Below are 23,934 nucleotides of genomic sequence, written 5' to 3' on the forward strand. Positions count from 1 at the left end.
TGGAGTCTGGGAAAGCTATTAAATCCCTACGGGCCCGGGGCACTCTGGGAGTGGCTATGGAACGCCGCGGAGTCACCACATGACTACAAATCCCAGCATGCGCCGCTTCCGCTCCCTGTGGGCGTCAAGGGCCTTTTGCCGCGGTGCACTCTAGGATCTGTAACCGTACTAGCCAGAAGAAGCCCGTTAACCGCCTTTGGGCCGCGGTGCGTTCTGGGATGTCTTCCTGGAAGGCGGGGGAAGGGGCTGAGGCTCCCGTAACCACCGACGGCCGCGGTGCACGCTGGGAGTGGTCGCCCCGCCTTTGGGACTCCACTTCCCGAAGTGCAGCGCGGCGGCGCTGGCCGCGGCGAGCTACGGGGACTCTGCCGCGGTGCCCTCTGGGAGTTGTAGTTTTGTCGCGCTGAGGCGCAGGAACGGGGGGGCTCTGTCGGCGGCCATTAGCCGCGCGCGCGCTGGGCTGAGCGGAGCGGTTGGGTCGCAGCCTTCGCCTCCCCTTTCCCCCCGGGGGTGGAGCCGCCATGGTGGCTTAGCTCCGCGCCCAGCTCCGGTAACCGAGGAAGCGGGCGCGGCCTAGCCGAGCGGGCGGATCCCCGGGCTCGCCTAGCGGCCGCCCTTCGGCCGGCCGCGGGGCGGGGGCCATGTCCCTGGTGGCCTACGGCAGCAGCGAGGAGGAGAGCGATGCGGAGGAGGCCGCAGGCGAGGAGGAGGAGGCCCCCCCCGCCCAGCCCCCTCCGAGCCGGGGGCTCTTCTCCGCCCTGCCCCCTCCCAAGCCCCTCTTGCTGCCCCCCCACCAGCTGCTGGGCCCCGGCTTCCCCCTGCTGCCCCCGCCCCCTCCCTTCCTGCTGGGGCCCCCTCCCGGCTTCGGCGCCCCCCCTCCAGGGATGAGCCCTGCCCAGGCCTCTGCCCTAGGCCTGGGCCTGCCTGAGCCAGCGGCCGCGGGGAGCCTGGGCGGGGAGCAGCCTCGGCTGGGAGGACTCCCCCTGCCCCCGCCCAGGGACCCCTCCGGGCTGAGTCTCCCCCCTCCCGCCGTGGCCTCTGCCGCTCCCCCGGGGGGAGGGGCCGGCTCGAGCCTCCCCAAGGGGAAGAAGAGGATGGAGCCGGTGAAGATCGCGGCCCCCGAGCTGCACAAGGGGGATGTGAGTATGAAACAAAGTCGGGGGGATCCCCTGGCGCCTCCCCCCTGAGCAGGGGGGGCCGCATTCTGCAATGGAATGGGGGCACCCCCCACCCCAGGGGCTTCTGACACCAGTAGAGGGAGACCCCCCCCAGGGAGCGTGTCCCTGCACTTGCCCCCTCTCGTTGGGGTGAGCCTGTGTGCCTGTGAAATATTGTCCTGACTCCAAGCATCCGAGCCCGCTGAGGGGTCCGAGCAAATGGCACTGACGTGGCAGCGTTCCAAGGGAGATGAGCCCCGGCCAGCAACTCTAATCCTAAAGCGCTTTGCAGCGTTATGTTGGCATAGAAACCTTATGTACAATCATACAACAGCAAAACACGAGTACCTGCTGGCAAGTTCTTTAGAAAAGCGAATTAATGAATGAGTGGAAGCAGGATGGTCTCGGTTTTGGGGTATCCAAAATATTTTTTTTATTTTGCTAGTCCAAATTTTGCATCAAAACTCAACTTTGTCTATTGAAAACTAATTATTTGAGGGTTAGGTGGTAATTTATGTGGAACTTGCCTTTTTGTTTTCATAGTGCCTCTGATCCCACTGGGTCACTAAGCACCATGAAATTGCAGCTGGTTATATGCTGTACAATAGGAAGGGGAGATAAATAGCCTTGGTTGAACAGAGGGTAAGCACTCCTATGGCAAGTGATGTTTTCAAAGTATGCAGAACCGATGGGACCTTTATTTTTCCTTTGAAAGAGCCTGCACAGAACTCCGTTCTTTTACTGCTAAAGATTAGGGTGATAGGATTATAGTTGTTGAGTTTTTAGGACATACGTATGTCAAAACTAGTGAAACTAGTTGGTTAGGGCTACTCCCATCAGGAGATACATTGGTTCAGTAATGTCTACTATTCTGAAAGAAGCTGTGGTATTTTAGCATAAAGACTTACATATAAGCTACTGTATGCTGTATAGGATTGATCTGTATGGCAGTAAAATGCAGCCTCTTCCTGAATGAAAGTGACAGCTTTTTAACAGTGCCAAGCAATCCTGTTTTTAAAAAAACTAAGAAAGGAAGTGGAAGAATAGCCTCATCCAGCTGCTGTTGTAGCACAAATTTAGGCAGGCAGATTGAAATTGGACGTTGTACAGCTGGGATTATGCCCCACAAGTGATCAGGACTTGCTTGGTTTTAGGTCTCTCTGAAAGATGACCTATTCCCTGGCACATTATCTCGCTATTCCCTGTCTAGGAATTACATATATTGCCTCTCTTAGGATGCAAAGAATTATCAGAAAAGTCTTTGAGACCACAGGCTGCCTATTTTAAGACAGGCAGCTGCAGAAAGTGGACTCTGAGTATGAAGTTATAAATAGTTGAAGCGATGTCATTGGTTAGACAGCATCTTAGCCTTGGGAGAACTGGAATTGTGTCAATGTCAGTTCCCCTTTCACCTTGCTAGGAGTCTCCAGGGATGGTAGAGAAGAATGTACACTGTTCTCCATCCTCCCAACAACTAGGAGCTCTGGTTTGTCTGTTAAGTGGCCCAGCCTAAGTCCAGAACCAAAAATGCCCAAACATAAGAGATGTGGCAGATAATATCTTGTTGCTATACAGTGGGAACTGTTTATAGTGAATTTGAATTTTATTGAAAGCATTGATAAACGAGAAAAATTCATTCCGCTTTCATGCTGCTTGTAGTGTGCAGACCTCCATTGGGGGTGGGGAGGTAAATGACTTTGCTTTAAGTGTGCTCCATTCTGTCCATCTCTAATAGTGTGTCATAATCCTCTTATTTCTATCCCTTCTGCTGACGATGTACATCTGTTGGGCAATGCGATGTATTGATCAGTCTTGTTAGCAAACTCATTACTAGTGTTCCATGCTCTTACATCCTCTATTTGCGCATTCCCTTCCTCACAGCATTTAGCTGAGAAACAGACATTTCATAATAAAACAGATGCCAGCCTACTGGAGTAAAGTTAATGAGGACGCTTAATGACTGCTATTCTGAGACAATCTGTTTCTCTTTGTGTATTGATCCTTTCTTACCCCATGTTATGGAAGTAAAATCTCGTTTAATTGGTCAAACGTTAAGTTTAACCAGTTAACTGATTAAACGGGAGGGGGCAGTTAAGAAGGCTGGGCTAGAGCGCCCCCACCCACCCACTGCAACTGGGCTGGAGTGTTCCCCACCCCCCACGGACAAGGGCTGCTGTGGCCTAGAGTGCTCCTGCCTGTGGCATGCCCTGCTGGAGTTTCAGCTCCTACCTGTTAATCATCAACGTTCCTATCCCATGTAGGAGCATATTACTTTGCACAGTTTATGTGGTACTAGTTGTCCCTGGCTAGCACATTGATGAGCAAAAGTCAGTAAAAAGAAATGTGTAACAATGGAGCCATTCTTATGCTTCACTACTCTACACCTGGAATGAAACCTCTTTTCCATTGTGATAGTTGTTGTCCCTCAAACCCTTCCTCAAAGTTCCTTTCTTTCACCTTGCATCCCACCAGGATTTTCTACCTCAGTCTCTGCTTAAACATATCACAGCTTACATGTTGTTTTAAGTCTTGACTCTCCTTATTTGTTTACTTTGGAAAGCATGAAGCTAGATATTTGTATAATGTAGGTAGTAAACTTGGACAGTGGCCATGTCTCCCTTAATCTCTGTAGATCCCCATGTCCAACTATAGGAATGAATAAATCTTTAGGGCCTGATTGTTCACTAAGGTCCCTTTATGATGACAGAGCATGGAAAGGGGCCTTACGTGTAAGAGTCAATCTCCAAACACTAATTTCTAATGGGACTTGGGTGTCTAAAACTTCTAAGCATCTTTAAAAAGTCTTCATGCTAAATTACCAGATCCACGATGTTAAGAGTTTGTTTTTCCTCTTGGGCTTACATTGTCTAAACACAAAAGCAGAGCGCTCTCAGTTTTGGGGTGGGAATTCTTTGTGATTTCAAAACAGAGCCTGACTTATAAAAGACTCAAACTAAGTTTTGCCTCAATGTTTTGTTTCTGATATTAAAAAGTCTCCAACACTTTAAAATCACTGTTGGCCCTCTGTATGCTAATCACTGGTGAGCAGCTCAAAATGTGCTTCTCATTTGCTCTCTCCCCACATACCTGTTTTGTAACAATATTAAAGTGATAGCCTTAATATTTTAAATCCAATTTAATTTTAATTAAATGGGTCTTTTAATCCACATACTATACCGATGAGCTTGATCTTAATTTGAACAAATCGTTGATCAGTTGCATCAAAACTGCCCTTATGAGATTTAAAGTACTAACACTACTGCACTTGTTTCTATAGTTATAGTTTTTACAATAGCTTAGTGTCTTATATGTGGCCCTGTCCAGGCTGCATTAGTTACAACTATCGCTAAACATATCAGTGAGTAGCACAGTCTCTGCTTCCATTATTGTTTCTCGTAATAGTAACCAGGGCTGGCCTTTAGCAAGACACCACTTCTTGACCTGATTTCCCATATCAGTAGGCCTGTAGGTGAAAGAACATCAATCTCCCACTACCTTTTCATCATCTAGGATCCTTGCAAACCCAAAAGCTGGCCCCACTGCCAACATGATCTCTTGGAGAATGAGTACATTTATCTTTTGCTTTTTACTGTCACGTGTGCTGCCTAAATTGATTTTATTTTTCTTTCTCAGTCAGATTCAGAGGAAGATGAACCAGCAAAGAAGAAAAATTCTCTTCAGGTAATAACTTAAAACGTACTTCTCAAACTTATGCTTCCTGTGGAATAGGGATATGAGTGGTTACCTGGTAAGCCTCACCCTTAACGGATGAAGCTTACTACTTCTTGTTAACAAGCAGGGACTGGAGCAGCTCCCTGCTCATGGTGGACAGAGGCTGGACTGGAGCAGGACTTCCGCCTTGATCGGTTAACTGGTTGAGTGTTAAGTTTAACTAGTTAACTAATTAAATGTGATTTTACATCCCTACTGAGGAATCAACTTGATAAGCTCAAGATTGTGCCTACACCTGGGACGCTCAGTCAGCCTCCTATCAGAACCAAGGGGACACTAATGTACAGTAGCAAACAACCGAAGTTCCCAGAGGAGAACTCCGGTTGTTTGCTGCATATTATATGCATGTGGTATGTTCAGGCTGTGCAACAACTGGTTAGGTTGATACTAAAACTTTGAGTCAGTTGAATCAAGTTGCCACAGGTTAAATGGTAAATTAATTTAACGACATGGTAAATTAATTTAATATGAAACTTAATCTCTAGTAGCAAACAAAATAATCGGCAGATAAGTCAAGTCACTTGAATCTCTGAACCTGCTTCCAAGTTCATAAAAGTGACAGAGTAAGCAGACACTTGGTTAACAAAATGCAATTGACTTCAAAGTACTGTACTTCAGAAAAATGACTATCAGTCCAACCCCACTGCTTTTGAAATCAAGAGACTTTGCATTCACTTCAAAATGGATGGCCTTTTGGTTAAGAGACCAGAATGGGGCTTGAGAAATGTCCGTTGAGTTCCTGGCTCTGTCACAGTTTCCCTGTGCGATCATGGGAACTTAGTTTCTTATTGTGCACTTGTTGCACTTGGGCAGTGAGATTTTCAGTTCAGGGACCCCAAAAGAGTCTGGGCAGCCTAAAACCCTACGTCTATGTCTACACTGGCACCCTTTTCCAGAAATGCTTAAAACGGAACAGTTTTCCGTTATAAGTATTTCCGGAAAACACGTGTCTACATTGGCAGGATGCTTTTGCGGAAAAGCACTTTTTCCAGAAAAGCATCCGTGCCAATATAGACACACTTTTCCGCAAAAAAGCCCCGATCGCCATTTTCGCGATTGGGGCTTTTTTGTGGAAAACACTACTGTGCTGTCTACACTGGCCCTTTTCCGGAACAGTTTTCCGGAAAAAGGACTTTTGCCCGAATGGGAGCAGCATAGTATTTCCGGAAAAGCGGCTGATTTCTTACAGTAGATCGTCAGTGCTTTTCCGGAAATTCAAGGGGCCAGTGTAGACAGCTGGCAAGTTATTCCGGAAAAGCGGCTGATTTTCCGGAATAAGTGACCAGTGAAGACACAGCCTACCTGTATTTCTTATTACTTATCCAAATCCTCCACAGACAAGTTGGTTACTCCAGTGTTTTCAAACTACCAGTCAGCCAAATCCTATCTCCAGAGATTGGTGGTAGCTCATAATAGATGCAACATTTAAAAAAGGGTAATATACCTGGATTTCAGGTTGGATAAACAGCAGAATTGAAGGTAACTGTTTATTGCTTCCTGACCTGTATGAGTTTAAACATTGTTCAGGAGTGACCTATCTATTTAGAAAACACCTGTCATTACAGACAGCATGGCCTAGTGGATAGAATACTGGACTAGCACTCAGGGGACTTGGGTTCTGATTCTGGCTCTGCTCCTGGCCAGCTGGGTGTCTTTGGGCAAGTGGCTTCACTATTTTGTGCCTCAGGTACCCTTTGGTAAAATGAGGATTAAGATAGTGGCTGCCCTTGTAAAGTACTTTGAGATCAAATAATGAAAAGCACTATATAATACCTAGGTGTAATGATTATTCTCCATCAGTAGATATTGAGGCTAGACTTTAATATTTGTAAGAGTGGTAAAAGCAGAGGAGCTGGCATTGGGAGGGAAGTAGATTTCCAGTGCAGAAGTACCAGATGAAATAATTAAAGTACAGTTCTGCATGTTCAAAAGCATGTGGTTGTAGGGACAATCTGTAGTGTCTCCCCTTCCTCCCTCCTCCGAATTCTGCCTCCCATTGCTTCCAGGTGTGAACTTGAGAATGGGATTATTTATTTCAATAGCTCTGTTGGGCCATAGTCATGGATCAGGATCTCATTGTGCTAGGCATTTTACAAACACATCGGCGGTTCTGTGGACCTGGCACACTTATGCACTATTCATACTTCATACGAATGGCCTGCAGGGCGGAGACTAGGCTTTGTGATGTGAAAAGCTGGCACAAACGCACAACTCATCAATCTTTCCCTTACTTGCAACCAGCCTGTATATGTGAAATTTGGATTAAACTCCAGACTGGAGGGCCTAAGGTGTAAGTGATCAGATACCTTTCTGAAAAGGGTTCTGTAGGGTAAAGCAATGTTCAGAGCATGAATCTGGAAAATACAGACTGATGCCTTTGGCTGTGTCCAGACTCCATGCCTCCGTCGACGGAGGCATGTAGATTAGCCACATCGGAAGAGGGAAATGAAGCCGCGATTAAAATAATCGCGGCTTCATTTAAATTTAAATGGCTGCCCCGATCTGCCGATCAGCTGTTTGTCGGCAGATCGGGGGAGTCTGGACGCGATGCCCCGACAAAGAAGCCTTTCTTCATCGACACAGGTAAACCTGGTTTCACGAGGCTTACCTGTGTCGATGAAGAAAGGCTTCTTTGTCGGGGCATCGCGTCCAGACTCCCCCGATCTGCCGACAAACAGCTGATCGGCAGATCGGGGCAGCCATTTAAATTTAAATGAAGCCGCGATTATTTTAATCGCGGCTTCATTTCCCTCTTCCGATCTGGCTAATCTACATGCCTCCGTCGAAGGAGGCATGGAGTCTGGACACAGCCTTTGAGAATTAGACCTTCATTTAAAAGCACCCCCTTCCATTCCTTTATTTTTGGAGAAGAGAGCATCTGGCAGGTTTTTCCTCTCCATTCACAGTGCTAGCATGCTGCAAAACCCCTTTCAGCTCTTCCTGGTCTGTCAGATTTTTCTATCACTGGTTCAGGGCAGAATAGAGCCTAATTATAACCAATATAATTTTCAGTCCCTCCAGTGCATGCTGAGCATTGCCCATTGGCAAAGGTAGATAAAAGTGAAACTAGGGGAAATATTGGGCACTAGGTTGGGAAAATAAACTCATCTATTTTCTTGTTTCCTATGTTTCTGAACCATCTTTTCTGAATGAAACACACCAGGGACTCAGCGAGGGCTCTGGCTTGTCTGCTTTGCTCCCTCAACCCAAAAACTTGACAGTGAAAGAGACAAACCGGTTACTTTTGCCCTATGCTTTCTCGAGGAAAGTGGCAGAAAATGCCCCTGAGTCGAAGCCAGCTAAGGCTCTGACTTCTTCCTCCAAGCCAAAACCTCTGTCCAAGCCAGCAGTGGCCACATCTCCTTCACCGTCTGCCATCAAAGCGGCTGCCAAGAGTGCTGCCCTGCAGGTAACCAAGCAGATCACCCAGGAGGAGGACGAGAGTGATGAAGATGTGGAGCCGGAGAACTTCTTTTCTTTGTCTGACAAGAGTGAGCCCAGTGTGGTCAGCGTGGAGTCATATGTGTATTCCGGCACCATGGTGACAGAGGATCTGCCCCCTGGGACAGAGCCGGAGCCTGAATTCCAGGATGCTGCGGCTAATGCTCCTCTGGAGTTCAAGACGGCTGCAGGTTCAAGCACCACTCCGCACAGCTGGGCACCTAAGCCTGGAGAAGACTATGGCAACCAGCCATATAACCAGTTCCCTGGCTACAATGATGCCAATGCTACAGGAGCATATTATCAGGTGAGAGCCAAGAGTGCCAGTATGTGAAACACAATGGGCTTGGTTTCTAAAGCAGCCCATTTCTTGAAGTATCTGCCAGAGCGGGTTACAGGAAAACATAATCCCAGCTATACATATAAAACTATGGGGTCTAAATTAGCTGTTACCACTCGAGAGAGCTTGGTATAATTGTGGCTAGTTCTCTAAAAACATCCACTCAATGTGCAGCAGCAGTCAAAAAAGCAAACAGAATATTGGGAACCGTTAAGAAAGTAATACATAATAAGACAGAAAGTATCTTATTGGCCTCTTTGTGAATCCATGGTACACCCACATCTTGAATATTGTGCGCAGATGTGGTCATCTCATCTCAAAAAAGATATATTGGAAAAGATTCAGAAAAGGGCATCAAAAACTTTTAGGAGTTTGGAATGGCTGCCATATGAGGAGAGATTAACAAGATTGGGACTTTGCATCTTGGAAAGGAGACAACGGGAGGGGGAGGAAGTGTGATAGAGGTGTATAAAATTGTGACTGCAGTGGAGAAAGTAAATAAGGGAAAAATATTTAGTTGTTCCCATAACACAAGAACTAGAGGTCACCAAATGAAATTAAAAGGCAGTGGGTTTAAAACAAACAATAGGAAGTATTTCTTCACTCAACACACAGCCAACCTGTGGAACTCCTTGCCAGCGGATGCTGTGAAGACCAGGACTTTCACAGGGTTCAAAAAAGAGCTAGATAAATTCATGGAGGGTAGGTCCAGCAATGGCTATTAGCCAGGACGGGCAGGGATGGTGTCCCTAGTCTGTTTGTCAGAAGCTGGGGATGGGCAATAGGGGCGGGATCACTTGATGATTCCCTGTTCTGTTAATTCCCTCTGGGGTACCTGGCATTGGCCGCTGTCAGAAGACAGGATCTTGGGCTAGCTGGACCTTTGGTCTGACCCAGTACGGCCATTTCTATGTTCTTATGTTCTTCCTGCTGAGTCTATATGCACTGAAATGCTAATCCTGTGTCTAGAGCATTCTGAGTCTGCCTTGGTGGTCTCACTCATTAATCTGTTTTCCACATGAAGCCAACGTTGGGGACAAAGCATTAATATACTGTCCTTCTAGAAGAGTTCAGGAACTTCCTAAATGTTCACTGAGCTTTTTTGAGTACAGAAGGAAATTGTGCATTTCAGTTGATCCTAAAAGTAGGCAAAGATACAGGGAAAAGTACATTAGTGTATTGGGATGGAGCTGCTTCTGGTGTGGTTGTGGAGATACAAAGCTGTGGCTCCAGCAAAGCAGAATTGACTGCAGTCTAAGGGTAGGTAGTAGTCCCTATGTACACATCTGTAAAATGTCACTCAGACCTGTGACACTGCCAGAGTAATGATGAGCTGATCTGAGTGTGGGAAAGGGCTAAAAAGAGGCATCATTCCCCTTGGGGGGAGGTGTCAGGGCAGTTCCCCACTCTGAGTGCAGAAGGTGGGGGCCCACAAGAACGTTTTAAAATACCTTGCCACTAAAGGCTTCTGTTTAAAACTCCCCAAAGTCACAGATTCCCTGGCTTTGGCATGGTATTGTTGCCACCACCCAAATGCAAAAACCCCTTTGAGAACCCAGGCACACTTGGGAAATTCCTTCCTGTGGGGTACCCTCTTTAACCCTCCCTCTGGGGAGAGCTTGAAAAATGTGTAATTTTTCTTACTGGTTGGCCTTGTAGTCTTAGGCACATGCACGCAGTACCTCCTGCCTTCTAGGACACAGGAATCAGATCATGGTCTTAAAACGCTGATTTTTATTAACCAAACAAAGAACATACTTGGTGAAACATTACTTGGTTGCTAGGTGTTACAGAGCAACTGAAAAAAGAGAGATTAAAACAGAGAATTGCTTCCCTGGGATTCAGTTTGGAGACTTATAGTGTAAGGGGGTAATTACATGTGGTCAGCACAGAGAAGTCCAACAAATCCAAAAATAAAGGAAATAATCTGATTATGTCTGACTAAACATTCCGGTTGTGTCTACACTGGGCCATTTATTCAGGAAAAGCAGCCACTTTTCTGGAATAAGCTGCGAGCTGTCTACACTGGCCCCTTGAATTTCCCGAAAAGTACTGACAATCTACTGTAAGAAATCAGCTGCTTTTCTGGAAAAACTATCCTGCTCCCGCTCGGGCAAAAGTCCTTTTTCTGGAAAATTGTTCCAGAAAAGGGCCAGTGTAGACAGCCCAGTAGTCTTTTCCGCAAAAAAGCCCCGATCGCGAAAATGACCATCGGGGCTTTTTTCCAGAAAAGCGCATCTACATTGGCCACGGACGCTTTTCTGGAAAAAGGGCTTTTCCGGAAAAGCATCCTGCCAATGTAGATGCTCTTTTTCTGGAAATACTTATAACAGAAAACGGTTCCGTTTTAAGCATTTCCGGAAAAAGGTGCCAGTGTAGACACAGCCCCCCTGTTCAGATCACTTCTGTTGTTCCAAGATTTAGTCCTCTCCTAGGTCTGGATATCGCTGAACCCTCCATGCCTGTTTTCCTGGCTTAACTCCTGTCTTCCAGGCTCTGTGCTGGTCACACAAAGACTAGAACAGGAAGGTCACTGTTCCCAATTCAAAAACACACACTCTGTTTCTGTTGGCTCTCCTGACTTCCTGCCAACTCACTTGCTGGAGACTTTCTAGGACCCGCTGTCTGTGGTTTTAACGCTTATAGGTAATTTAATTAATTGAGTGACACAAATGTCCAGAAAAGGGTAGTACCCTTCCTATTCATCACGGGGATGGGGGAGGTTTGGTTCATTTGTAGGGCTCAGGGTAAGGCATGTACATGACTCATTATGTGTATCAACCAACACACACACCTCCAAGGTCAAGTGATGTCCCTGAAAGCAGCTTTTTTTAAGGTACCCCCCCCCCCCCCCGGGCATCGTATTCCAGATCCAGTGCTGCATCTTGGTACCTGTGTCTAGTTTTGTTCTAGTATCTTGATGACAAACCTATTTTCCTCTTGATTACAGGATTACTACGCAAGTGGCTATTACCCAGAGATGGATCCAGCCCTAGGACCACCACAGGAAATGGGCACCGACTCATCCTTCATGGACGATGAAGCGGTTGGCATTTATCATCTATCCTACCACAGAGTTCACAATTATGTGTTATGAGAACATAGGATCTGCTTGGCAGCTCAAAACACTGGTCCCTCAAGCCTGTACCTCACTACTTGCCATACTGGGTCAGGTCTAGTGTCCTATGGTGGGCAGCCATTGATACCTGCTGCTACCCACTTCCATTCCCTTAAAGTAACCATAGTCAGTTTGATAATACCCATATCTCACAGGGAAAGGGAAGAATTCTGAAATGTAACAATAATACTAGGGCTGTCAATTAACGCGCATTAACGCAGGGCAGAATTAACCTTGCCATGGCATTTCAAAGGGGCAGTGCAAACGGAACCTGGGATCAGCTGTGCAGTGGTGCCCCTTTGAAATGCAGCATTTCAAAGGGGCAGCGCCAAGTGGAGCCTGGGATCAGCTGTGCAGCACTGCCCCTTTGAAATGTTGCCACGGCGTTGGGGCAGCACGCGCAGTTGATCCTGGGCTCCACTCTGCACTGCCCCTTTGAAATGCTGTGGCAGTGCAGAGTGGAGACCTTACAGTGCTGCCCCTTTGAAATGCCATGGCGCTTCAAAGGGGCAGCACAACGTGAAGCCCGGGGTCAGCTGGAGTCTTATTTTTGTTTAACATTGCAATTAATTGCAATTTAATTTTTTTAATCACTTGACAGCTCTAAATAATACATTTGCTTTTAATGATGTAGTATGCCTTACTAAACCAAACTACGCCAATGTGCATAAGCAGCACAGCCAAATAAGCAGAGATCAGAAGCTGCATTAACATTGACTGATCTCTCACTAGTCTTCAGTAATAAATAAGTCTCCCATGCTAAGAAAGTAACTAACTCTGGGTTATAGGTCTGTGGCGTTCTGCTGACTTAGATGGAGCTACAGTGATTTATGGTGAAGTCAGTAGAATTGCATGACTTTGTATCAGCTTAGAATTTGGCCTTGTTGCCTGTACAGAAGTATGCCCATACTGGGTCATACCAGTAGTCCATCTTACCCAAGGATGGGGGAGTACATTTTGATGGAGGGCCACGCCAAGAATTTGGTAAGTGGTCAAAGGCCAAGGTTGGGTGCAGAAGAGAGCTTGAGGTAAGGAACTGGGGTACAAGAGAGGGTGTGGGATCTGGGAGGGAGGAGTGAAGGAAGGTGGTGTGACCTGGGGTAGGAGACAGGTGCAGAATGGGATGCAGGGTCCAGGAGAGGGTCTGAGTGCAGGAGGGAGTGCTGGGTCTGGGAGGGGGTGCAGGAATTTGGGTTGTGACTAGGGGCAGGGGATTGGAGGGGTTGTGACCTTAAGGAGGGGTCTAGGAGAGAGTGCAGGATCTGGGAAAGGGTTGTGACTTGGGGAAGGGAATTGGGGTGCAGGGCCTGGGAAGGGGTAGGAGTGCAGGAGGGGGATAGAGGATTGGGGGGAGGGAGGGGCTGGGGTGCCTGAGACAGGCTCTGGCCAGGAGGCACTTACCTGGGCAGCTCCTGTCCAGCAACCTAGCAGGTTCCTCCGCCAGGCTCCCTGCCTTCCATGCCCCTGCATCTGCTGCAGAGGCCATTTGTGCTGCTCTGAAAACTGTGAGCCTGGGGGGAGAGGGGGGTACTACTTGCGCTGCCTGTCCTGCAAACAGGCAGCTCCCATTGGCTGGAAACCATCCAATAAGATCTGTGAGATTGTGCTAGGGGTATGGTCAGTGTACAAAGCCTCTCCCCCTCCCCCTGGGCTTTCAGCATTCAGAGAGCTGCTCTGAGCAGCATGTGGCCCTGGGCAGACAGGGAACCTGGCTGAGGCTTCCGTGGGCGGAATCTGGTGTCTTGGCAAACCGGAGCTGGCCCACGAGCCATATTTTGCCCACGCCTGGTCTAGCCAATATTACATCTTTTGAACAGAGCCTTGGAAGGACATCCAGAGCATGCAGTTGTGTCCCTGACTATCTTGGCTAATAGCCATCGATGGGCCATTCCTCCATGAATGTCTCTAAGTCACGTATTACATTCCTGGGAGCATGTTTGGCAAAGCCAGCGGCCCTGACCTCTAGGTGTGTCATTAGGTTTTCCTGCCTTTTTTCCTTTTATTCTAGTCCTTGTTATGAGGTCACTGATTGAAAATGGGCAGCTCAAAAGTACTTTTCTCATACCCCTGCAAGGGATGTAAACGACTAGTTGCTTTCCCCCCCTCGTTGACTCGACTAGTTGCTTTCTCCCCTCTCCCCCTTGCTGCCTCTCTCAGAGAGAGGCAGCAAAGGCGGGGGATAGCAGGAGCCGGGGCGGGGAAGGCAGAGACATAGCTGGGACTGGGCGTGAGCTGGGAATCAGCTGTCCCTGCTTGCTCCTGGTCCCTCCCCTCCCCCCCCAGCTACGCCTCTGCTTTTTAAATGTATTTAGAGCCTAGCAGCTCTTAATACATTTGAAAGGCAGAGCCACAGCAGGGTTAAGGGAGCGAACCCCGCTGCAGTTCTCCAGTGCCCCCCTTATTGACTAATCAAGCAGTCGATGGAAAGTCCATAGACTACTCAGTTAGCTGATTATACACAATTTAACATCCCTAATGCCAGTGATCTCCAGGTCTTTTACTCCGGGTGGTATAGTTTGCTTTATAAGCTGGTATCAGCAGGAGACCATCCAACAAGTCCAGTGTAGTTTTCACTCTGGATGTAGCAGGGAGTCGATGTCACACACAACATGGTGTGGTATGTGCAGCATCTAGCTGGCTTACACTGTAAAGCAATGCAAAAACTGCAGCTAAACCAGCTTGGATCTACCTTAATGCAGCAGCGTACTCCATTCGCGTCCCAAGGACTTAGCAGATTCAGCTCAAAATCCGAATGAAATGGGTCACAGACTGCTGCCATGGTCCAGAAACTGCCAGCAAAGTTAGCATCTGGAATCAAATGATGCTGCAGAAAGCACTGACTGTTGTGTGCTATTCCCTTCCAGCTGCCTCAGCTCATTTCATATGCCGTGTTGCTTTAGAGCTCTGCTCAGTTGGGCCGCATGAACGTGGAGTGACTGAACATTTTCAGTGCTTCCTTGACTCCTAGAATGGGAGGGCATGGAAGCCAGGGCTGCTCAGTTTTGTTTCTGGCTTTGCCAGTGACATAGGGCAGTGTTCCCTCTTGCTTTTATGCCCATGTGCAGAATGACTTTTGTGATGTGCCTGAGTACGAAGGGGTGTATTACCTCCACATTGCTGCACAAAACACATGTCATTCTGCGCATGGACAGTGTGTGGAGGGGATGGGGCCATGAGGTTAGGGGCCTCAGGGCTGGGACATAAGGCTCGGTGCAGGAGGGTGAGTGCTCCAAATGAAGATACAAGCTAGGGATGTGAAAGTACTAATGATCATGGTTACATGCATGTACCATCTTCCTGAGGCCCTGCTGCGTCTGTATCCGAGGCAGCAGCACGGGGAAGCAGGCAGGAGATGGTACACGCACAGGGAGCTGGCTTAAAAGCTGGTTCTTCGTTTGCACCAGCTCCTGGGGAGCCTACTGGCGATATTAGATATTGGGTAATTAAATAGTCGAGTAACTGCATGAATTCTTATCTGTAGTTGCCAGGGGCAGGGCTGGCAGCCAGTAAACTCCGGCCCCGCTCTCGGGGAGCCCCCTGCCACTCCACACGACTGCCTTTGTATCAGAGGCACCAGCCCGGGGTGCCAGGTGGGATCCGGTCCATGAGGGGAGCCAGTTTAAAAACCAACCTCCTGTGCTGCTGACTGAACGAAGGCAGCAGTGTGGGGTGGCAGCAGCACCTGTCCGTGGGGGGTCTGAGCTCCCCATGAACAGAGGATGCTGGGTCCGAGTTCCCCCCAAACAGAGGCTGCTGTGGAGGGGGACAGGCTCCGGTTGGTCGCTGACAGTGGCTGGTCCAACAGCAGCCCCTACCCACGGGGGGGTCCCAGCTCAGGCAAAGGCTGCTTCACAGCAGCCTCCCTGCCCTCTGTGCTGCTGACTCCCCCCCAGCACCATCTTCCCTTCCCCCACTTGCTGCCTCTATCAGTAGTCGACAAGATTAACCAATAAGCCTAGGCTTATCAGTTATTCGTATAGTTGACTTCTCATTACATCCCTAAAGCCTACTGCTGCCCCCTGTGTAGCCGCTTACAGGTTACTTATTACATGCATCTTAACATCCCTCGTGCCAGCTATGGATTGAGGCCAGCGATGAGGAGTTTGGGGGAGAGGACTCCCCTTCCCCTCACCCAGCTTTCTCCCATGGCAGCCACTTGGGGCCAGGTGAGAGGCTCCTCTCCATGGCCACCCGAGCTTCAGAGGGTGCGGCTGGGGGAGAGGTGTCAGCTGTGCAGGTCTGGGCTAGGTTTGGTGGGCGCCAGAGAAGGGGTGTATGTCCACTAGCCATGGCAGCTCTGTGCAGGGCTGGTGGGCAGAGCCAGCTATGCCACCATGTGACTGTGCAGCTTAGAGGGAACGTAGTCTTCAGTTGCTTGTTTCTCCATTTTTAAAATATATTTCCCCATCTCATGGGTTGGGTATGAGGGAGAGAGTTTGTGGGGCTCATTATTTGTAAACAGCTGTGAGATCTGCTGCTCTTTAGAAGAGCAGAGTTACTAAGAAGGACTTTCTGGCGGAGAAGAGGCACATGCTAGTGGCCCAGCATTGCAGATAAGCTTCATCTTTCCAAGCCCCAGACGCTGTTGCTTGGTGCAGTGTATCCAGGCCCTGTAATAGGAGCATAATTCTCTTCTGACCTTTGTTTTCATTCCCCTCTCAGTTCAAGCGTCTCCAAGGCAAACGGAACCGTGGGCGGGAGGAGATAAACTTTGTGGAGATCAAAGGGGATGATCAGCTGAGTGGAGCCCAGCAGTGGATGACCAAATCCTTAACAGAGGAGAAGACCATGAAATCTTTCAGCAAGGTAGGGGCAGGACGTATTGCCTAGTGGGTAGAGTGCTGGCTAGGATGCTGGTGACCTACCTTTAGTTCCCAGCTCTGCTCCAGGCAAGGGCCAGTCATGTCATTGACCTTGTGTCCCAGTTCCCCATCTGTAAAAAGGGGATGTTGAGGATAAAATCCGTTAATGATTGTGACCCACACAGATGCGGTCAGATAGGTAGATTGGTAGCAAGGGGATGGTGAGCCTCAGGGCTGCTGTCAAAGCTGTAAGGAACTTGTTTCCACATCTCTGAATTGCATTGGTGAGATCAGTACTGCAACGCAACATCCATTTTTCATGCTCATGTTTTAAAATGAATGTTGAAAACTAGGAGAGAGTGCAGAGAATATCAACAAAAATTATTTGAGGCCTGGAGAAAGTGTCTTATAAATGAGACCTTTTATCAGAAAAGCCAAGAGGTGATTTGAATATAGTGTAGTGCAGGTTTTCTCAAACTGCGGACCACTGGGAGTGCCTGACCCCACTGAGAAACTCCTCTCTCCCTCTTCCTCAACGTCTCTCCCTGCCGACCGTAGTTCTCTCTAAGGTGCGGGCCTGCACGGCCGCGCACAGACAATTCTACGCCCGCCCACCTCCTTCGCAGAGCCATGCAGCAGCATGTACCTTCCTACTGGAAGGCAAGAGACTGGTGTGTTCCTGCTCCCGTGGTAGGTGGGGCTGTGGCAGGTCCCGTGTGCGAGGCTGGAGCTGGGGCGCTGTGAGATTGTCCCTGCTGGGGAGCTTCGCTGTGGCCCCGGTTCCAGCTCCGGCAGCGGCCCTAAGCTGCAACCACTGCACTCCTCTCCCCGTACCCTCACAAAAGGCGGCCAGGAGTGGTGGAAGGAAGGCACCCTAGCGAGGTGCAGGTGAGTGTGTGCATGGTTTGGTTTGGGAAGAGGAGGGTGACTGGGGGTGGGGGAAGAGGACTGGAGTTTTTAGTCCACTGAGAAAAAGCGGAGGCTTCGGGTGGGTCCCTTTGTGTGCACATGGGAGAGGGGAGAGGCGTTGACTGTGAGCTCTTGGATCCCACTCTTACTGGCCTAGCCACCAGCAGTGCCCAGCTCACCTCCACCTGCTTCTTGGGCTCCTTCACCCCCCTCACCTCCCTACCCCCACTCCAAACAGACTTCACCACTGATTGCTAATGACACTGGCAGGGTCCAAAATAACTGATGGGGCTGCAGGTAGGAGGCTCCCCCTTCCCTGCCCTGACCCTGCAGCAGGGCCAGTTTTTGAAAGTGAATTGAACTAGAGGGGTGGGGGAGAGTCCAGGGAAGCGATTTGGGTGGACAGTGAAAATAGTATTTATCCCTTTGTGAACCTCGAGGAGCTGCTCTTTATTTCCAGTGCTCCATGGAGTCTCATTGTGCTTATAGCCAGTATCCCAGCTGGGCTGTCTGTCCCACCCACCAGTTCACACCCACTCAACTCTGCCAGCCCAACCCATCCCAGCTGAGAACAAAGTTCCATTTGCCCCTGTGTCCTCCTATATCCTCTTTCCATCTGAGCCCCACATCCTAGGCTGGGGTGGGCAATAATTTTGCGGGGGTGGGGCCACTTAATGACTTTTAGTATGTGGTCATGGGCTGGCTCCACCCATGGAAGGGGTGGGGCCTGGTGCGGAAGGGGTGGGACTAGCTCCCTCCAGACTTGTCTGGGGCCAGGTGCTTTGAATTAAAAACATAGCAAAGGGCTTGTGGCTCCTGGCCCCCCACTACTGTGCTGCCTGGCAGCCGCCTGGGATTGCAGCAGCTATTTAAAAGGCTGGTGGCTCCAGGCCCTGCTGGGGTAGCGCCACAACTGGGAGCTATTTAAATAGGATCCTACCGCCTGGAAATTTTGTGGCACAGGCAGCAGGGTATAAATAGAAAGTGACCAGATGCAGACCGCGGGCCGGATCAAAGTGTTAGATGGGCCGGATCTGGCCCCCAGGCCGCATCTACCCAGCCCTGTCCTAGGCTCATTCCTAACCGTTCCTACCTGAGCCAGCCAGGTTCAGAATTCCCAGAAACATTCCCCTTCTTCTAAGATCCATCCTTCTTCCCACCCTGAAAAAAATCTTTCCTAGCCAGAGTGCCCATAGCTCTGAGCCCTTCTCTTCCCAAATGCTCCTTCACCCTGGATCAGAACCTCTCCTGTTTCAACTCATACCACCCCTCCTTACAATATTTTGCTGCCTTAGATAAACTGCTAGCTGTGTGGCCTCTCTGTCTATTTTACCCTGTATTTTACTTTTTATTGCTATTCAGGCGCTAAAGCAGCTTTATATTAAGTATCCACCACGTCTGTGTTGTGTTAATTCTGCTCTTTCTTTCCTTCTTTCCTTCTTTCCTTCTTTCCTTCTTTCCTTCTTTCCTTCCTTCCTTCCTTCCTTCCTTCCTTCCTTCCTTCCTTCCTTCCTTCCTTCCTTCCTTCCTTCCTTCCTTCCTTCCTTCCTTCCTTCCTTCCTTCCTTCCTTCCTTCCTTCCTTCCTTCCTTCTTCCTTCCTTTCTTTCTTTCTTTCTTTCTTTCTTTCTTTCTTTCTTTCTTTCTTTCTTTCTTTCTTTCTTTTCTTTCTTTTCTTTCTTTCTTTCTTTCTTTCTTCTCTTTCTTTCTTTCTTTTCTTTCTTTCTTTCTTTCTTTCTTTCTTTCTTTCTTTCTTTCTTTCTTTCTTTCTTTCTTTCTTTCTTTCTTTCTTTCTTTCTTTCTTTCTTTCTTTCTTTCTTTCTTTCTTCCTTCCTTCCTTCCTTCCTTCCTTCCTTCCTTCCTTCCTTCCTTCCTTCCTTCCTTCCTTCCTTCCTTCCCCTGCCACATACACCATTTTTGGTGTAATTTTTCCAATATTTTTTTGTTTCCCTTTTTCCTCACTTTTCTTATCCCACTTCTTCCTCTTTTTCTAATTCTGGGTTCTGTTCTCTCATCTCCCCTCCATCCTTCTCTTATTTTCTCCTCTTCTCCCCTTTACATTTTTAACTTATTCTTGTCTAATTTATGCTCTCACTGCATATCTATTTTCTTCATGTTATCAATATGAAGGCCTGACTGACACAGGGTAATAGAAAGAGTGTTCAGATCTTCTCTGACAGTTTATTTTAGGCTTGGTTTTACCAGGAGAAAAGGTTATCTGTCATGTCTGGCACATATTGGAATATTTCTGGCCATTATATTTTTATCTAAAGTACTGGAGCTCCATTTTCATGAATCTTAATATTCTTTCTTCCATCACATTTTATACATATATTTGTTAATAACGTGGGTGCCTGTCACGGTGGCACACATCCGAACCAGCGCACGTGACTTTCATATTGGTGTCCAAGGCAAAACTCTCTCTGCTTGTGAATGGAAAACCTTAGAGGGAACACTGCTGCTACCAGGGAGGAGTGAGGACTTCAGCTCCAAGCAGTGTCTCTGGGGCCCACGGAGCACCTTGAGAACTTAACCTGCAGCTAGCTCACTGCTCAGATCGCAGGTTGTGCAGGGTAGGGACTGTGTCCTGATTTGTAAGGCCCTCAAATCTACAGTGATGCTGGGCATGTGCAAACCTGTATAGAGTAGAATGGATTTGTTCACCATTAAGCACGGCGTGTTTCTCATCTGGTTAGTGCCTCTGAGTGCTCTTTTAACAGAACTAGGAACAAACTATTATTCACTCCAGTTTCTTGACCACCGAAACGGTAAATCACAAAATTAAAACTTCCCATGTAGCAGGCACAAGGAGGCAGCATGGCTCAGGGGTTAGAGCAGAAGGCTGGGGATTGGGAGATTTGGATTCTATTCCCACCTTGGCTTTGACTCACTGTGACCTTGTAACCCACTTTATCTGTTTCTACTTCCATTCCCCGTCTGTAAAATGGTATGACACCCAGCTTCTGTATGTGCTGTGTGGTTTAATCAGTGTTCAGAGCACATGGAGGAAGATGCTTTGTAAATACAAAGTAATTAAGTACAACTCGGCTGTACAGCCTCTTGAAACAGGCCCTTAGACCCAATGAGTAAGCAGCAACCATTGATTAGGAGCTTCCTCAACAATGGGTCTGCCTCTGGATTCATAGATTCTGAGGCCAGACAGGATCATTCTGTCTGACTTCCATATGTAGCACAGACTGGAGAAATTCCTTTTAAGCTAGAGGATATCTTTTAAAACAAAAAACAATTGCCAGAGGTGGAGAATGTCCCACAGCCCTTGTCAAGGGCTTTTAAGCAAACCCAACACTTCTGGTTTCTACAGCATCACCTTCCTATCCATGATACATTCTCCTTTGCTGATTTCACTAGCTGGGGGCGGTGTCTTTCCATCAGCGATAGTGATTTTGAATTTGTTTTGTCTTTAGAAAAAAGGAGAGCAGCCAACCGGACAGCAGAGAAGAAAACACCAGATCACGTACCTGATCCACCAGGTCAGCTGCCTACTATGGAATGTTACAAATGCACTGTCACTTAGGAGTGGAGAGTAGCAGTGAAAATGAGCTGGTGGAATCAATGACTTGTGCAGTTATGAGGGAGCGCCCCCCCCCCCCGTGTGTCTGACATCAGGCAGATCTCAATTGATGGCTGATGGCTTCTCATTGAAACCTGCAGTGGTTTTGTGGGGGGAATTGAGGGCTGCAGCAAGCTGTGTGGGATGGAGGCCTCGCAGAGCTGAACCCACTCTTGGTGCTTCAATCATTTCTGCCTTTGGGTTGAAACTTTGTGGTGGCTGAGACCGGATCCAAGCCCTGAGTGTCCCTCATCTCCCTCTCAACTCTTATGTACCGTGCATCGACCAGAAAGAGTCATTAGAGGGTAATGCAAGCCTCTTCCAGTCTGCCTGTTTCCGTCCTCCCCAGCTGGGGTGAATGCATGGCCTCTGTTAACACTGTGTGGGCTGGGATATGTGTGGCTGATCTGCCAAAGATAAAAGCCCTAGGAGACAATGGCAAAGCCAAGTGGTCAAGGGCAGTGCATTGATACCATGGGTATCTGAAATAGCAGAGGGTCTTGATGCACCATGAGTGAAAACTCATCTATGGCGCTTTGGCACGAGGTTAATGGGGCATGCCTATGGCATATGGAAACAGAGTTAGGCAGAGAGGGTTCATGCAAACAATTTACAGCCTGGACCTCCCTTGGGCAAGCTTGACAGTACATGCGTTAAGCCTGGTTCCTGTGCAACTTCTCTGGATTCCCCAGACACTTGATTAGGCACACCAGCCTTTCGATGGGCTGCACAGCTGGAGCACGTGTCTAGGGAAAGCCAGGCCAAGGCCAGGAAGAAAGCCATGATCCTGACAGACAGTACCTCACAGTGTTTCTGGTAGATCCTCCCCTCACCCAGCCCTGACTTCCCAAATCTGGGATTGCGTGTGATGGAGCCAAGAATGCTGAAGCCACTAGGTGGCAGAAGGCCTGCTGTTGCTCGTAGAACTGACCCTAGCCACCACTTCTGGTTTCCTGACTGGAGGATGAGGGAGTCAGTGCAGATGCCTTCCTAAGCAGACTGTTTCCTCTTAAGCCCAGTGTAGAGCGACAGAGAAATGGCTTGTCCCAGGCTTGTGTTTGGAGGTCACTGGCTTAGCCACCTGCTGTCAGCTGAAGGAAGTGTTGACTAGTGGTTAGAATGGGAGCCTGAGAGTCTGGACTCCTGGGGTCTGTTCCTGGCTCTGCATCAACTTGCTGTGTGGGTTTGAGGCACATTAATCTAATGGGGCCCCAGTCCGTTTACTTTGCAGAGGGAATGCATACTCTACAGGGCTTTTGAGACTTGATAGGAGTCTGTGAACCTCTTGGGGCAGGGGTGGCCAACCCATTCTGGGCAAAGAGCCAAGATAGTAGTGGATCCAGCACGAAGAGCCGGGGCAAAATTGTCAAGCAAAAAAAAAAAACAAAAAAACAAAAAGATTGCCCCTTTAAAAGGAGCCTCTGGTCAAGCAAAAAAAAAAAAAAAAAAAAGGCTCTGTCCCTTTAAGAAACTACATTTAAATGCATTTTGAGGCTTTTTGGCCACAGCGGGTTCCTGCCACCATCTTTATTTCTGCAGCTTTCATGGCTGCACCGGACAGCTCCCCTGCCCAAGTCAGCACAGGGAGCTGGGAGCAGAAGGCCGTTTTTGGGGTGTGCGGGGCGCTTTGCGAGCCGTATCCAGGGTTGGGGAGGGAGAAGAACCACATGCAGCTTGCGAGCCTCGGGTTGGCCACAGCTGTCTTGGGGCATCTCCGGAGTAAAACTTCTAAGGAATGAGCTGCTGCAGGAAGTGGTTCTGTAGGTGGTGCCCTTCCCTCCGAATGGCCCGAGCCAGTGTCCCAGTGTGAGTTGAAGGATGCTGCGCTGCTGTAGATGGAACTTAAACCAGAGGGCCTGGCTGCCTGTGGTCACTAAAGATCCCTTCCCACCTGTGAACATCACTTGCATGCAGGATTACACGTTTCCTCTGTCAGGTAGCACAGCTGCTAAGGCTCCATCTCCAAGTAGCATTTCATACCTGGGTCAACGATGCCTAGGCAGCCCTTACCTCTTACTTCAGGTCTCTATCAGGATATTTATATTACACCAGTGGCTTTCAGCCTGTGGTCTGCACACTGGGGGGTCTGAAGATTTTCAGAATGGCTCACGCCTCCATTTGAAATGGTTAGCAGTCTGCCGATGAAAAAAGGTTAAACTCTCAACCATGGCACTAGAGATCTAACTGTGAAGGGCTCTGCGGTTCTCATGTGAAGGGACAGAGGAAGGCAAAGGGCTACTAAAACAACAAACAACTGTTGTGATTTTAATCTCTTCACTTCCTTTTTTACAGGCGAAGGAGCGAGAACTGGAACTGAAAAACACATGGTCCGAAAACAAACTCAGCCGGCGTCAGACCCAAGCCAAATATGGATTTTAGCGCCTCTCCTGTTCTCTGGGCATTAGCCCAGATGACCTACCACATCAGACTCCTCCTGGCCTACCAGGAATTGAGGAGGCCCTTGGCTCTAACTGTGTGGATGGGAGTATACAGCACTCCCCTGTCTGTGAAGAGAAGGGTTAAATGCTAACCATTTCTGAAACCCACACTGTAATTTTTTTTAATGATGATATAGAAGGTTCAAATCAAGTCTGGTTCGTTCAGCTGGGGACCCTGGCACCGGAAAGCCACAGGCTTGTCCAAAGAGGACGTGACTGGTGCAAAGTTTTGAGCTCTCATCCTGTAGGTGTACAGACTACCAATTTTTTTTCTTTATAGTAGTCACCAAAACCTTAGGTAGAGTCTCAATAAATTTCCAAGTCCACCATTGCTCCCTTCCTTGGACCTACTGTGTGTTGAGTGTAATTTCCTTTGAGTTTCAAGGGCAAACTTTTTGTATTATTATTATTATTATTATAATATTTGA

The 23,934-nt window shown here is 48.4% G+C and overlaps 1 protein-coding gene across 1 annotated transcript; it reads left to right on the top strand.

Annotated features, from left to right (window-relative positions):
- The first annotated feature begins 396 nt into the window (after window positions 1-396).
- Window positions 397-23,852, top strand: PRCC (proline rich mitotic checkpoint control factor). Its single transcript, XM_006113963.3, has 7 exons — window positions 397-1,139; window positions 4,791-4,838; window positions 8,053-8,637; window positions 11,621-11,716; window positions 16,451-16,594; window positions 20,923-20,988; window positions 23,361-23,852. The coding sequence occupies exons 1-7, from the start codon at window positions 642-644 to the stop codon at window positions 23,445-23,447; spliced, it is 1,524 nt and encodes a 507-aa protein (XP_006114025.3). The 5' UTR covers window positions 397-641; the 3' UTR covers window positions 23,448-23,852.
- The last annotated feature ends 82 nt before the right edge of the window (window positions 23,853-23,934 follow it).

The sequence above is a fragment of the Pelodiscus sinensis genome, chromosome 24, assembly GCF_049634645.1.
Source record: "Pelodiscus sinensis isolate JC-2024 chromosome 24, ASM4963464v1, whole genome shotgun sequence".
Classification (NCBI taxonomy): Eukaryota; Metazoa; Chordata; order Testudines; family Trionychidae; genus Pelodiscus; species Pelodiscus sinensis.